At 45.0% G+C, this 15496-nt stretch overlaps 1 protein-coding gene across 1 annotated transcript in view; it reads left to right on the top strand.

Annotated features, from left to right (window-relative positions):
* Itga9 (integrin subunit alpha 9) overlaps positions 1-15496 on the top strand; it is a 313338-nt gene that overhangs the window by 186439 nt on the left and 111403 nt on the right. Inside the window, exon 18 of the mRNA XM_048794712.1 lies at positions 7478-7628. Coding sequence (XP_048650669.1) covers positions 7478-7628 — 151 coding nt within the window. The remainder of the gene's footprint in view (positions 1-7477; positions 7629-15496) is intronic.

Genomic DNA, 15496 nt, shown 5'->3' with positions numbered 1-15496 from the left:
AGAAATATGTAATTGATGCCATCTCTGTCTTCTCAAATGGATCTACACAGAGTGAGTTGCCCCGAGGAAGCACAGAAGTATATACACCACAGAATCCACAAGGGGTATCTTGTCTCTTATCCTTAACTAGTTTAAGTCAGGGGCAATATTCAAAATAATGACCAACCTGTACAACATAGGTATACCTGCCTGTAAGAACCATTGTACCACAGCCATAGATAATGAGTACAACTTCACTGATGCAACCCACTGACGGTCAGTCCTGGCTCAGGGGTGTGGTTGGTCACCCACACCCATATATGGCAGGACGACGAGGTCTGTGTAGACCGCAAGCATTGGTAGAAATTGAAACTATGACACTTGGGATGTGTCCTTGGGACAGCTGCCTGAAGACCTGCCTCTGGGATTACTCCCAAGTAGCTGGGATTATAGGCTTGTGTCATGGCATCCAACTAGACCAGCCATACTTTAAGTGCTTAATGCCACATATGACTAGTGGCTACCATATTAAATGACACAGGTCTAGAACATGGACCTCAGAATTGTTCCATCCAATCCATGAGGGAGCTGGGAAGTTATACACAAGCTCCCATCAGGCATTGGTTGAGGGCTGCTGCAGGGCCATCAGAGACTCCATTCTTCAGCACTCTGCTAGAGGACAGGGAGGAGCCTTCTATCAAAGAAATAGGAATGCTGGTGGATGGAACTGTAGCCTATGCAGGCAACAGAGATAAGAGCCAGGGACAGGGGCGAACCCACATGGCCCACTACATTTTGTCATAATCTCACTCTTGTGCCTTATCATTAACACACTGCTTGTGACGTACCTGGCATCGGTGACTGAGGTATCCCAATTAAGTTCCCTGGCCTAATGAATCAACCCCAAAGTCTGACATTCAAAATTGAAGGGAATCTGCATGTTCTACTTACCTCCCACCAACCTCAATGCTAAGAGCATCCTTTTCCTGCTACTTTCCATATTATTTCTGACTCACCCCTATCCTCAGTTTCTGTTTATTTTTCTCTCTGCTGGAATGTACTTCCTGTTTCCCTGCCTACTCATGTACTCCTCATTCTTTACGATATGGCTCAATTCCTACTTCTCTTGGAGAACTTCAGTCTACCTGGACCCTTCCCCTGAGTTTCTCTTGCATCTAATTTTGTACCTGTCCTTCGGTGACTCCTATCAACTTTGTGATGTATTTCCCAGGTAACTCACTAGCATGCACTCAGGAGATGCCTGACAGTTCCTGCCCATTCCTTGGGGCTTTATTAATACCCATTTCTTAATTATTCATGTAACAATCAATACATTTGGTGCTTTGTGACCACATCCTTTATAGGAAGACATTAAATGAGTAATTGTAGTTGTGTGGTTTACTTGTGTTTGTAATGGTGAGCTCTAGTAATTGAAAAGCCTTGACAGTGGTCAATAAAGTACCAAGAGAGGAGATTGCCCCTGAGAGCTGCTAAAGCCGTCTGGACTCATCCCAAATGTCTCTACCAATTTCAAGAAAAGTTGTCAGGAAGAAAACTAAGCACCTCAGTTAGTTTTTTTTTTTTTAATATTTTTTAGTTATAGTTGGACACAATAGCCCTTCCTGACTTAGAAGGCATCTATACACGAGCCTTTATTTTATTTATCTATTTTTATGTGGTGCTGAGGATCGAACCCAGGGCCTCGCACATACTAGGTGAGTGCTCTACTGCTGAGCCACAACCCCCAGCCCTGCCTCATTTAGCTTTTGTAGATAATACATCCCATATTTTAAGTATTCTAAATTCTAAGAACACAAATGCAGTTACATTTCTAATCTTATGACGATAGCCAAGTAAATTTTACATAAGTTGTATACTTTTTTTTTTAACCAGGGATTAAATTTAGATTGAACTTAGGTACTTGACTTGCTTCCATCCTTGGCTGTTATGAGTGGCACTGCTAGGAACACATGTATACAAATCTCTAAGTCCCTGTTTTTCCTTTTGGAATTGCTGAATCACATGAGAATTCTATATTCAATTTTTTTTTTGAGGAACTTTCATACTGTTTTTCAAGTGACTGTTCTCTTTTATATGCCCTCTCACAGTACATAAGAATTACGATTTCTCCACATTCTACAACTCTTACTTTGTGTTTTTTTGTTTTTTTTAAGTGGGTATAGAGCAGTAGAAGAGTTTTTAAAAAGTAATGGATGAGGGGAGGGAAGGGGGTAGTACTGGGGTTTGAAATGGAGCAACTTCTGTCATACACATTTATGAATATGTCAAAATGAACTCCATAATTAAGTATATCCATAATGCATTAATTTTTTTAAATTAATGAATGAATGGATTAATGATGAAGAGGGATGCAGATAAGAAAGAATGAGGAGAGGAGGAAGAAGGAAGGACAGACACATGACTTGCTGCTATCATCCAAAACAGTACAGATCATATCTTACATTGACTACTAATGATGCTTTCCATATAAAAATACACCAACGATATCTAGATATAAAGTAATATGACCCATGAAGAAGGCTGCACAAATTAGAATTAAATGGTAAAATGTATCAGAGAATAAAATTCCTTGAGAATCAGAAAGATTATTCTTGAATAAATAAATCGGCACCCATGGAATGTTGGGCAGGAAACCCCTGTGTCTGATCATATTAATCTTTTGGCAGGGCTGTCAGAGAGGCTGGTCCTTGTGGAATCCTGTTCTTTTCAGATGTCATTAAAAGAACATTCTTGTCGAAGCCCTTCCTGACTTAGCATCTATGTATGAGCCATAGCTGGAATGGCCTTCATGTCTAAAGTTTGGTGCTGGCTTCAGCTCATGCCCTGAGTGGCTGTGTGACCTCCATTGAGTGGGGTCCCCTCTGAGAAATGGGAAGGTGGAGCTGATATGTTGTGGGGACGTCACAGACTTTCATTCATTGGTGCAACTAGAGTTCTTTAGACACCCACATGAGAGACCAACCTCTTTAGCAGTCCTGCTGAAAGACTAAAATGATCAGGCTCAGAGGTTTCCTGCCAAACATTTCACGGAGGCTTATTTATTTATGGAAAAAAAAATCTTTCAGATTCTCAAGGAATTTTATTCCCTGAGAATTTTGGTGCCACATTTCTGTCTCTGAGAGTCTAGTGAGGAGCAAAACCAGACAAAGGTCCCCGCTCCCTGGTGTTCCAGTGTGAGGACAGACAGCCCTTAATCAAAGAGCCACACAAGTAAACGTATGCCCACAGCCTCAGTAAGCGCATGAAGGGCTGATGGGGGCGCACAGGTGGGGAGCTCAGGACAGGTTGATTTCATCCAACAGGGAGTCGGGAAGGGCTTCCTGAGGTCGTGAGAAGCAAGGTGGGAATGTGGGGACCATGGAGGGGACCTGGAGAGGAACGGGCTTTGAAGGCGTGGGAGCCACTGGGTTCTTGGCCAGAAGAACCCCTTGGCCAGTTGCCTTGTCTCTCTGCTTCATGATTTCCTCATCTCTGAAAAACGGGACCCATGTCAGGTCCTTTTGACAGTTACTGTGAGGTTTCCAAAGGGTGATGCGTTTGATAGTACCCAGCACCATGCTGGCAGGTTACATTTTCATTTCATTTCTGAGAATAACTCTGGAAGCAGAAATGTACTGTTTTGGTCATGGAGTTTTAGCTTTGGAGAAAGAATGAAAACAATGTGGAGGCTTCTTTTAAAACAGAGTTCCCATTCTGCCCTGGATGCTCTTCATCACAGAGCCACGTTTGAATCATTTGACTATGAAACCCCCCAGGAATGACCTTGCCGTATGACTAAGTGACTGAGGCCCAAGTGTGAGAGATTGGTGCAGGTTGAGCCATCCCTGGCCTGAGCCCTTGACATTTGGACATGATAGAAAGTGACTGGTCATGTGAACAACAGCTGTGAAAGGAGACTGTGGCCCCCACCCAGTGGTCCTCTGCTCATCTAATATCATCTCTCTGCTTCCTCTGCCATACAGACTATGGTTACTCTGTAGAGACTGGCTAATCATGAGCGTACATGCAATTCCTTCTCCAGATAAACCTGGGTTAGCTCTCTCTTCTAACTCAAGGTCTGGCAATTACTCCTTTAATCTTACAAAAGCAAACAGGAGGACAGAAATAACCCATCAATTGTTTAAAACTAAAATGGCCAACAATAATAAATAATTGCTACAATAGCTTGAGGTCAGGGTCTTAATTTATTGGAGGCCGTTCAAGAATTTGAAACTCTTCTTTGAGTTAATGTTTCACATCTTGTTTGGATCCTCCGAGCTCTTGCTTCCACAGCAAGGCCATCAGATTGCTCATTGCACATATTATTCTTGTTGACGTGCCAGACAGGCAGGAGAGCAAGGTCCTCTTTCCATGGATGGGAAATGATGATTCCTTGCACCCAAAATGTGTAGTTCAAATTATCATAGCCTATTGAGAGTCCAAATAGTTTTCTTTCATGCTGTATTAGCTGTATTAATGATTGCAAACAATCAAAACACATGCTGGTTAAGTTAAGCAGAAAAGGAATTTATTGGAAAGACGTAGGCTAGTTCAGAGCAGAGGCCGGAAAGCCAGAGAACCAACTCGGGCAGGAAGCTGGGAAACACTCGACCTTCAAGCAGCCACTTCAGAGGATCTCATAAGGTCCCCATGTCTTTGCTCAGCACTCAAAATCCATAGCCCTGTGTGGGAGCATCTGTCAGCATCTTAGGGCCACTGACCATCCTTAGGTCACATGACTGCACTTAGGTGCCCACAGCATAGCACTCACAAGGACGGGAGCACTCACAAGGACGGGAGGGGAGGGTCTGCCTCCTTTCTGTTGATGTACCCCTCCCATCTATCTCGAGTCCCCCAAACCAGGAAGAGATCAGGAGACTGAGTGGCTGAAAATAATGACTTTACATCAACTCTCTTAATGCTTCACTACAGCTCTCATTAACTGGTCCCCAGTTAGAGACTGGCTGCTGACATGAGTTTATTTTCTCCAAATCTCACATCACATAGTAATCTTCAGTCTCATGCGCCCATCCTCTTCCCCGTGATTACCCTTGGCCTGTTCATTCCCCTGCTCTCCTGAGTGATTCTTCCATTTCATTGCCCCTCAAATGTCCACCCTCTTCCCCTCTCTCCCCCTTCTTAATTCTGCTTCTGTTTCACCCAAAGTGGAAGCAATCAAGAAGGAAGCCACATGTTCCCACCACTTCTACCCACCCATCTGCAGCTGCCCATAAGCGCCACTTCCTTACCTCCCACCAGCCTTTCCATTTGTTCTCCAGGCCCCCACCAGCAACTGTCCCCCATCCCATCTTTATTAATTTGTTCCCTCTCTGGTGGATCCTTCCCATTAGCTTGCAAATATACAATGATAATTCCCCCTTTAGAAAATAACTATCTCCCAGGAGCTGACTTCCGCCCACCGCCACCATTCGATTTCTCTGTTCCTCTTTACAGAGGGGGAGAAAAAAAAAAAACCTTTAAATAGTCATCTGTACTCACTGTTCCCACTTATTCTCTTCCTCCTCGTCTTAAACTCACTCCAGTTAGACTCCCCGCCCTATGACTCCACTTAGGCACTTTATATCAGTGACCTCGAGATAGCTAATTCCAGTGGCCAGTTCCGATTCTTCAGATAATTTCAGCCTATTGCCACGTGTGACAGAATTGACCACTCCTTCCTTGGAACGTGTCTCCTGTGGTCCCCGGAAGCCATTTTCCATGGTTTTCCCCCCTGGCTTCTCTCAGTCTCCTTTGCTGGCTGCTGCTTGTCTTCAGCTACTGTGACACCTCTTATTTACCTACACTTGTTCCCTGGTGTCCTATCTGGTCCTTACCGAGGTGGATCTCCAGCCCAGAGGCCGCCTTGAACTCCAGAATCTTGCATCCAACTGCCTCCGTAGTTCCTTTAAAATCCAAAAGGCATTTATTTGGGTTTTCTCTGCTCAATCTTCTTTACCGTAGTCTTTCCCTTCTCACTGAACGACAGCCCTTCTTTTCTGATTGTTGAACCTGGAGCCCTTCTAGACTTCTGTCTTCTGAACACCCCTCATCCAATCCATGAGAAAAATCTGCTGGGTGACCTTTGAAGCATCTTCAGAACATGACCTCTCCCTGCGACCTCGGCTGCCCCATCCTGGTTTGAGCGCCCGATCATCTGCTCATGCCTGGATTATTGCAGGAACCTCCTTGCTGGGCACCCTGATTCTCCCCTGACCACTCCACATGTGCACAATATTATCTCCTCGTGGATGCCAAGTGGTGGTGCCCCTGGGCTCAGAGCCCGGCAGGTCCTCGCATCTCTAGCACAGTTCAACCAAGGTCCTGATGGTGGCCTGAAAGGCCCTGCAGGACCCATGGACTCCACTGCCTTCATCTCCTGTTTTAGTGAGCTTCTTAGCTTCTGTGACTAAAGAACCCAACCAGCACGATTATAGAGGAGGAAATGTGTATCTGAGGGCTCAGGGTTTCAGAGGCCATAGTCCATAGAAGGCCAGCTCCATTCCTCAGGGCTCAAGGTGAGGCTGAGCATCATGGTGGAAGAGTGTGGCAGAGGGAAGCAGCTCACATCATGGGCACCAGAAAGCAGAGTGACAGAAGTCTTCATTCTCGAGATACAAAATATATACCCCGTAGTCAGGCCCCAATTCCCACCTCCTCCAGCCACACCCTACCACTTCAGTTACCACTCAGTTAATCCCTATCAGGGGATTAATTCACTGATTGGATCAAGACTCGTACAACCCATTTCTCCTCTGAACCCTCTTGCACTGTCTCACATGTGAGCTTTTAGGGGGGGGGGGGGGCACCTCACATCTAAACCATAACACCCCCTAAGCTCATTTCCTCCCACTCTGCTGCTCACACACTCCTCTCCAGCCACACTGGCTTCCTTTCTGTTTCCTGAACACGCCCTAAGGACTTTTCCTTTGGTAGGCCCTGAATGTCTGCCTGCCTTGCTCCCTTTCTTCTTCCAGCTTTGAGAGGTGACCTCATGATGAAGGCTTCCTTGACCATTTTGTTTAAAACTGCAACCCGCTCCCCCTCCAAACCTGGCAGTTTCTATCTTCCTCACACTAAGTTTCTCTGATCTAGTATTTATGTTTGCTTCTTTCTGTGTTTCCTGAAGCTATAAGAACTCTGGTTCACTGCTGTCTCCCTAGCATGTAGCATAGTGACCAGAACATAGTAAATACCCCAAATAACTATATGAATTAATTCCATGTATAGGTTATTAAATGTGTTATAGTTTTCCAAGTTTGATATCTTAAGATTTCCTATGGCCCACGTAGGAGTCTAGTGAGTGAGTGAGGCAGTGTTTTAGGTGACGGGGCTGGGGCCCCTGATTCCCTAAGGACACATGGCTGGTTAACGAGCTACCTGGCACTTGTAGTTCTGATCCCAGTTTTTGATCCCTGCACTCAACTATCCCCTGATGTCTTAGGTTATATTAATGTAAGCTTCAGAGTACTAATTGCTGTTTGTTTGTTTTTCATTGTAGTATTGATGAGAAAACCCCATATCTAGCTTTGGGAGCTGTGAAGAATATCTCCCTAAACATCTCCATCTCCAACCTTGGGGACGATGCCTATGATGCCAACGTGTCCTTCAATGTGTCCCGGGAGCTCTTCTTCATCAACATGTGGCAGAAGGTAAGGGGGCCAACCCCAAAAGAAAGTCAGTGCACTCACTGACTTTCTTCATAGCTTGGACCACACAATGATTCTACAAGGACCATTCGTTCACAAAGAGCATTATTTGGAATTATTAGAAATTTTTCCATCCCGACCCTAGAGAATTTGTTGGTATAACTGAAGAAGCAGCTGTAAATACCTTGGAGAAGTGTCTGTATCTTACGTTGTCTCCCATCCCTTTTCTCTTGTGGACCCTCCCATATGGCTAATCTCTGCCCCTTCTCTGAGATGCTATAGTCACCGTTGCCAGCTCGTGTGCATTCTAAAAAATTCCAGTTTTAAGCAATATTGTTGTGAAACTTAAGAAATAAGGACAGATCACTGCTGATCGTGCTTGTTATCACCAATAATGTTCTTGATGTTTTCTATTCGTCATTTCTATCAGCGTATACTTTGACATATTTATTTTTCCTGCTGTATTTGAGGATATTGAGGGAATGAACTTGTGTCCATGAATTAGGTGAGGGTTGATAGAGTGGGTTAATTTACTTGAATGAATTGAAATATATGTAGTGTGACTCAAGAAAAAAAAAAAAAAGGAATGGATACTTCTTCTCTCCCAGGGAACCCCCTCAAGGCACTGTCTTTGTAGAGGAAGAGGCACAGGCTCCTCAGCAGGAGCAGGGAGTGACCCAGGCTGACCACTCTGTCCAGTTGCTCTGTTGACAGCTGTTCAAATGGGAATTTTTGCAGCTTTTCAAAAAATGTGCAGCATTGAACTGGGCTGCCCTGGGTTCTGTGTTAAAATAGAACCCAAATCGCTTTCTAAGGAAAACCTCCTAGCCCCTGAGCGAGCCCATTTGTGCCCATAGGTGCACCTTTGAGCACGTGGGCAGCCTTCTGTTCAGGCACCTACCCTGCCAGGCTCAAAGGTTTTGACAGGACTGTGCCAAACTTACTCGGCTTAGAGGGCAAGTGAAGCTCCCGGAGCCACCCATAATGGAGGTACTCCAAGAACTTTCCAAGAAGTCACCTCAAATCCCTGCTGCTTAATAGCTCTCAGCAGCTTCTGGATTAGAGGAGGCCAAAAAAGCAATCAAGGACTGTGGGAAGGGCATGGATTCCATCCACCATCTCCACCCTAAACATTATCCTGAGTTAAACCCAGTCAAGAGAGAACCAAGTAAGCTGTCGGTTCCGGCATCTCTGACCACTCCTAATTGCATATTCCCTGATGCCATCTCCCTGTGTGGGGTGGGAGGGCAGCTGAGGGGGAGGGGTTTACTCAGGGGACCAGACCTGTGAAGCTCGTCTCTGGTGCCTGGGTCATTAAATTACATGGTTTCCTCTTACTCAGGACCTATGGGAGAAATTTCTCTTCTTTCTCAGGCTTAGAGAGACCTCTGCCTTTCTTGGGCGTTGTGTTTGTCTTTACCTCTGAAAACAGTTTTGTGACTTATCAGGCTCCATTCTCTCTTACCAGTTGCTAGAAAATTCAGAGCTGGCTTCTGCCAATATGTAGGACTTGGAGTATTATTTTATGAATTAAGTAACCACTTGACTCTTGCTGTGCTCCCCTTCACTGTGTTTTTTTCATTGGCTTGGAGACTGAATAATATTCTACCATATAGATATACTAAGCATCACCTACAAATTTCTCTTATTGCATAGATAGATTATTTCCAGTTTTTTATTAGCTTGTAGACCGCATAATATTTTACCAAATGGATAATCTACAAATTCCTCTTACTAGGTATTTAAATGATTTTCAGTTTTTTATTCTTTTTTTTTTTTTTTGGTACTGGGGATTGAATTCAGGGGCACTGGACCACTGAGCCACATCCCCAGCCCTATTTTGTATTTTATTTAGAGACAGGGTCTCGCTGAGTTTCTCAGCACCTCGCAGTTGCTGAGTCTGGCTTTGAACTTGTGATTCTCCTATCTCAGCCTCCTGAGCTGCTGGGATTGCAGGTGTGCACCACTGCACCCAGCCAGTTTTTTATTCTTTTAAAAAATAATATTGCAACGAACATCTTTTACAGATAGTAGTATTAACAAATGATCATATCCTTAGTTTGGGGCGGGGGAGCTCATGAGCATTAATGAGCACCTGCAATGCCCAGGGACTTCACAAACATTTCTCCATTCCTTCCTCCCTGCATGAGATGCAGTGCATGTGATTTATTGAAGGCTTGCTCTCGGGAGAAGAGCAGTGAGAGAAGCAAGATAGGAAAGGAAAGGCTGTGCAGGAGTCTGCTGTCAGGTCACACCTAGCCTTGATCTGTTCTATGTGGTGGAAAGAAGAGGGGGAACATCAAAGAGCATAAGTCACTCAGCAGACTTATCCCCCTTTGAAGTTGCAGGGGACAGCACCATTTTCTACCTCTGTATCATTATGGGCACAGGGCATGGGGGATGGTTTCTAGCCTCCCAGGCATTCTGGACAAAGAGGCTCTGGTCAGTCAAGGACAATATATCTCAGAAGGCCACAGGAATGAGTCCTCACCTCTGTAGCTGGCCCTGGGAAAATGGGAACACCTCATTTTGATCTCTTTGCCATTGAATTCCAGCATCCTATAAAATCTTTAGCACAGGAAACCTTGGGTTTCAGTTTGGCAGAAAGTTGACAAGGTGTCGGGGGCCCTTCAGGATATGGTAAGGGTTAGTGTGAGAGTCGGGCAGGGCACAGAGACATCACGTGGCTGTAGGAAAAGAAACAAAAATTCCCTTCCCATGACAATGACTATTCTGAAAGGTTGATCAACTTGGGATATAAGTGGCCTCACCGTGCTCAGGGTAAGATTCTAAGAACATATGCGTCCGTGGGTAATGAAGGGAACCAAGAGAGCTCATCCCACCTGTGTAATAATGCATAGACCTAATTGAAGCAGCATAGCCTCCTACAAAGATCCTAATGCACAAACCAAGAAAAGCATAACTCAGGAGACGGAAGGAAGGTATAACTTTTAAGATTATTAATAAAGAACTAAAGTCAAATTTCCAGAAGATACACTTTTGTCCTTGAGGAAATTCAAGAAGAAATTAGGACAGTGAAGGATCAGATAGTTGAACCGTGGAATGGCTGAACATGGTTTGGACTGAAGGTCAAGCAAAAATAAAGCTTGTGGATGGGGTAAGGAACTGTTCTAATGAGACCAAGAAAGCAATGGCAGAATTAGTGTTGTGTGGTAATCAGGAAAGAGCAAAAGCATTGGAAACTTATTCATTATTGTAGAGAATCTGTGAGAATATGGAGAAGAACAAACCAAAGAAGAAAGCTGACAGTGTGGAGACGGTAATGCGGAAGACGGAAATGGGGGGCGGGGTCAGCAAAAATGGTTCCAGGAAAATTGGAAGAGAAGACGAGTAGTAGACATCATTCCTTAGACATGGAAGCAGCATCTCCATTGTCTTAAATGGGTGCTGCAAACACCAGACACAGATACTAAAAACATTTTGCTGTCTACACATAGCTTCATGAAATTTTCAATTTTCACATGAAAATGATACTACAAATATTTAATCAAAAATAAGTTTTCTAGAAACTTTTCCATAACATTAGTGTCAAACATTAGAACAGCATATCCCATTGCAGAGACATCATGTGGCTGTAAGAGTCGGGACCAACCAGAAAAGCAGATAGGAAGACAATCCTCCAAATCCTGAGGGCAATCCAAAATTCTATAACCTAGCTAACTTGCCCTTCTTTGTGACATCCAAATAGAGATTCTTAGTTACATGAGGATTCGTATTCTCTTGACTCTCCTAGTTTGGATTTCCCCCAAAGTGAATGCTGATACAATGATGTAGGTGCAGGTGGTTTATTTAGGGAGTGATCTCAGAAGCTGCTGTGTGGGAGTGGAGAGCTTAGACAAAGAAGAGAGAGAAGACAGAAAAGCATGCATTCATGACCACAGTGAGCAACTTGGGCTTCATCTTCTGCAGGTCCTCTGAGAACCTGGGTATAACACACCCCAGAATCGTTCCCCTCAGAGGTGACAAGGCTGCTAGAGGAGTACCCCTCCTGTCACTCATCATGGAGGATGGTTCCAGGACTTTAACTCTCGGAAATGTCCAGCATTCCCCAACTATGGCCCATATTCCCTGGGCCAGGAAGCAACTGAGACAGAAAGTTGTAGGAAACTTTAGACTGGAGGGTACTGACTTCAGGAGGTCAGTGCCCTGGTTGGTTCTAGGGACTGCATGAGAGCAAGGTACTTGTAGTATCTACTGCAGTCACCACAAAACTTCCTGAAAAATAGTTATGGACAGGTAAATCACTAGGAATATGAAAGTTGTTGAATAAAAAGTGTGGTGAAGACACAGAATGAAACAAAAATAATTTTACAAATGTTTAAGGTAGTAAACAAATACCCCCCAAAATTCTATAATATATAATTTAAGAGAGTAATTTTTTAAAAGGGCTCTGATCTCATTTATCTAATACAGATTTGATAAGGATGACTTTTTGTCCCTGGTCCTGCTTCACATTCTTCAGGGTGAGGATCAGATTCCTCAGCTGTTTCTATGAGGCTATATCCTCTGTTACCTGGGCCTTCCCAGCTTCCTTCCTACCTCAGACTCATTATTCACTCTGTCCCCTTGGATGTACACACAGAACCAGTCCTCATTTAAACTGAAGCTGATTTTACCCAGGTACCCCCATGCCCCTGTTTTTGTTTAATGAACTATTTTTCACTGAAATCTCAGCTTAGGCGTTATCTATGTAGGTTCTGTTACCTATGTGGGTTCCTGACCTGGCTGCATGGGACCCGTCCCCTAACAGGTGGGTGAATAGAGGGGTATTGCTCTTGTCCAAAGTCACAGAGAAACTCAAAGCGCACAGGTCTTCAAGGTCTCCAGTCTTCTCTGTCACTGCAGTTAATAAATGACATATTAGCTTCTGAGAGTAAACAACAATACCCAAAACAACTTGTATCAGTCAGGTTTCCATTGCTGTGACAAAACATCTAAGAGAAATCAACTTAGAAGAGGAAAGGTTTATTTTGGTTTCAGCCCATAGTTGGTTGGCTCCATTGTTTGGGGCCTGTGGCAAGGCAGCACATCATGGCAGGAGCATGTGTGGAGAAAGCTGCTCACCTCATGGAGGCCAAGCAGCAAAGAGAGACCAGCATCCCAATACCCACCCCAAGGATACACTGCCAACCACCTAACTTCCTTCCAATAACACTAATTCCCAAAGATTGACCAACTTCCAGCAACACCCCAGGCTGGATGGAGACGAAGCATTTAATCCTTTGGAGGTCCCTCTAGATCCAAACTATAACACCACCTGGAATTGGTTTTTCTGCACTCTTCTAATTCAAGGCTGCTTTCATAGGTTTATCCTGGGTTATTTTTTCCTTTAAGAGGAGGCTGTTTATACATATATGGGGTATACATGGTTGACCACCTGCTGACTTTCTCTCACCTAAGCTAACTTGAAAACCCACTGCTCGTTTGGTTAATTTATTGGTGGCTGCCCCACCAGAGCTCAGGGTAGAATTAACAGCAACCGAGGTTCTGCAGGGAGCAGCCCCCAGTGTACCGTGTTTCCTGCCAGACAAGAAACAGGGGTGGCCCAGGGAAAGCCTCACCAGAGAGTGGGATTATTCCTGGGGTCCCCTGTGGGAGCAGTGAGAGGGAGCTCCTGGGGTGGATGAAGGGTGTCCAGTTAAAAGGGAGACCAAGGAAGAATAGGTGACGGCTATTGCACGGCTCTGGGGTCGCTGTTCTCATTGGGTTCTTTGTGAGCAACATCCCCAGGACCCAACTCCACTGATATGATGTGTGTGGTGCCCTTGAAGCTATTCTGCTCTGTGACCCTTTAGCAAGATAAAGTCATATTTTTGTTCTTGCTGTGGTGCTGCTTGACACCTACGGCCTTGGCTCTTCTAGCCCCTCTGAAACAGGAATGTCTTTGGACAACATTTGTTGTGTATCTGCAAGTCACCAGGAACTATACCAGCACTGGGAGTTAAAAGCGTGCAAAAGATCTAGTCCCCGCTCCCAAAGGTCACAGTCTGATGGGGCCAAGGCATGTCAGCAAGTAATTAAAGTACGAGGTGCCAACTGTCCTACAGAGGCACTGAAAGGTTGATTGGAAGCCCCAATGTGACAAGGTGAAATAAGCCATTTCTGTGAATAGCCCCATGTTGGGCAAAATCCTTGGATAAATGCTTCGGGGAGACGAATGAGCTTCAGAAAGAGCTGGGGTGAGCGGGGCTGATGGTGAGAAACTGGCACCGATTGGGCCCACTTATTTAGCTGATGAAGGAGGGAACTGGGCTGGATCAGGAGTGAGAGGACAGAGGAGGAGGGGCAGCTCAGTAGAAGAGGCTGCCCCATGGACCAAGGGCCAGTAACATTCCTGGCAGCAGGGTGACATCAGAACATTTTAGGAATAATGATGCCCGCAGTTCTAGGCTTGGCAGTTAGGACTCCTGCCTTCAGGTGACTATAAGGGGTTGAGGGGGGAGAGGGACTGAGTATGTGTCATTCGGCTTTCTGTCGCTGTGACAAAATACCTGAGATAACTTAAAAGAAGGAAAGATATACTTTTTTTTTTTTTTTTTTTTTAACAATTTCAGAGGTTTCAGTTCATGGGCACTTGGTTCCTTTGTTTTGGGGCTTGTGATGAGTCAGAGCATCATGGTGGGGAGTGTGCGGTGGAGCCAAACTGCTTAGTTAATGGTGGCCAGAAAGCAGAGAGAAAGGAAGTGACTGGGGACAAAATATACCATTCAAGGTTACAAATCCCAGGGACCTACTGCTTTAGTCAACTGTTCGTCACTATGACCAAAAGACCTAAGGACAATTAGAGGAGGAAAAGTTTATTTTGGCTCATGGTTTTGGAGGTTCAGTCCATAGCCTGTAGCCTCCATAGCTCTGGACCCTGGGTGAGGCAGAACATCATGGCTAAAGGAGAAAAGCAGCTCAGGACATGGTAACCAGGAAGGAGAGAGAGAGAGAGAGCGAGCGAGAGAGCTTTATTCAGCAGGGACAGAATATAATCCCCAAAGGCACATCCCACCTGCCTACCACCTGCCTAATCCACTGATAAGTTACGACTCTCAAAATCTCATCATTTCACCTTGAAAACTTCTTGCATTGTCTCAAACGTAAGCTTTCGGAAGCCCCCTTGTATCTAAACCATAATACCTACTTCCTCCAATGAGGCCCCGTCTCCTAAAGTTTCTACCACCTCTCTATAGCCCATTGAGCTATGAACTCATGAGGTCAGAGCTCTTATCCAATTACCTCCTAAAGGGCCCAATCTCTGAACATGGCTGCATTGGGAACCAAGCCTCCAACACATGGGACATTGAAGCTCCAAACCATAAACCATTTAACAAGGGGCTAGGCTCAGGCCCACACTTTCATGGTTTAACCCAATCCTCAACCCACAAGGAAACAAACCTGCACTTGAATGTACAAGTTTCAAGCCAAGTGCAAGAGGTCTCCTAGCTGAGTTTGGGTAACCCCAAGGGGATGCAGCCATTTGCTGAAGAGTTACCGAGGAGGCTGTGCCCAAAGAGAAGGATCAGGCTCCTGGACCTGGCTCTTCCACACAGGGTGAGATACTGACCTGGAGGCAAGGAACTGAAAGCAGTTGGTTTATTTGGGAGATGCAGAAAACAAGGTGGGGGGTGGGAGGAAAGGTGATACAGTCAAGAGGAGGCAGTGAATCAAAAGTGAGCTGTTAACCAGCTACCCCAGTGGGCAGTCGAGTTAATCCTGGAGGGCAGCTCTGGAAACAGTGTTGAAGATATCCCTCAGGGGTAAGGCATCCAAAGGATTTACATACCACCCCATCAAGAGTGGGCTGGAGAGGTTGAGTTTGTGGCTCAGTGGTAGAGCGCTTGCCTTGAATGCCTGGGGCACTG

This window comes from Marmota marmota, unplaced genomic scaffold (assembly GCF_001458135.2).
Source record: "Marmota marmota marmota unplaced genomic scaffold, marMar, whole genome shotgun sequence".
Classification (NCBI taxonomy): domain Eukaryota; kingdom Metazoa; phylum Chordata; class Mammalia; order Rodentia; family Sciuridae; genus Marmota; species Marmota marmota.
The sequence above is the reverse complement of the archived record's forward strand: the minus strand, read 5'-3'. Positions and strand labels throughout refer to the sequence as shown.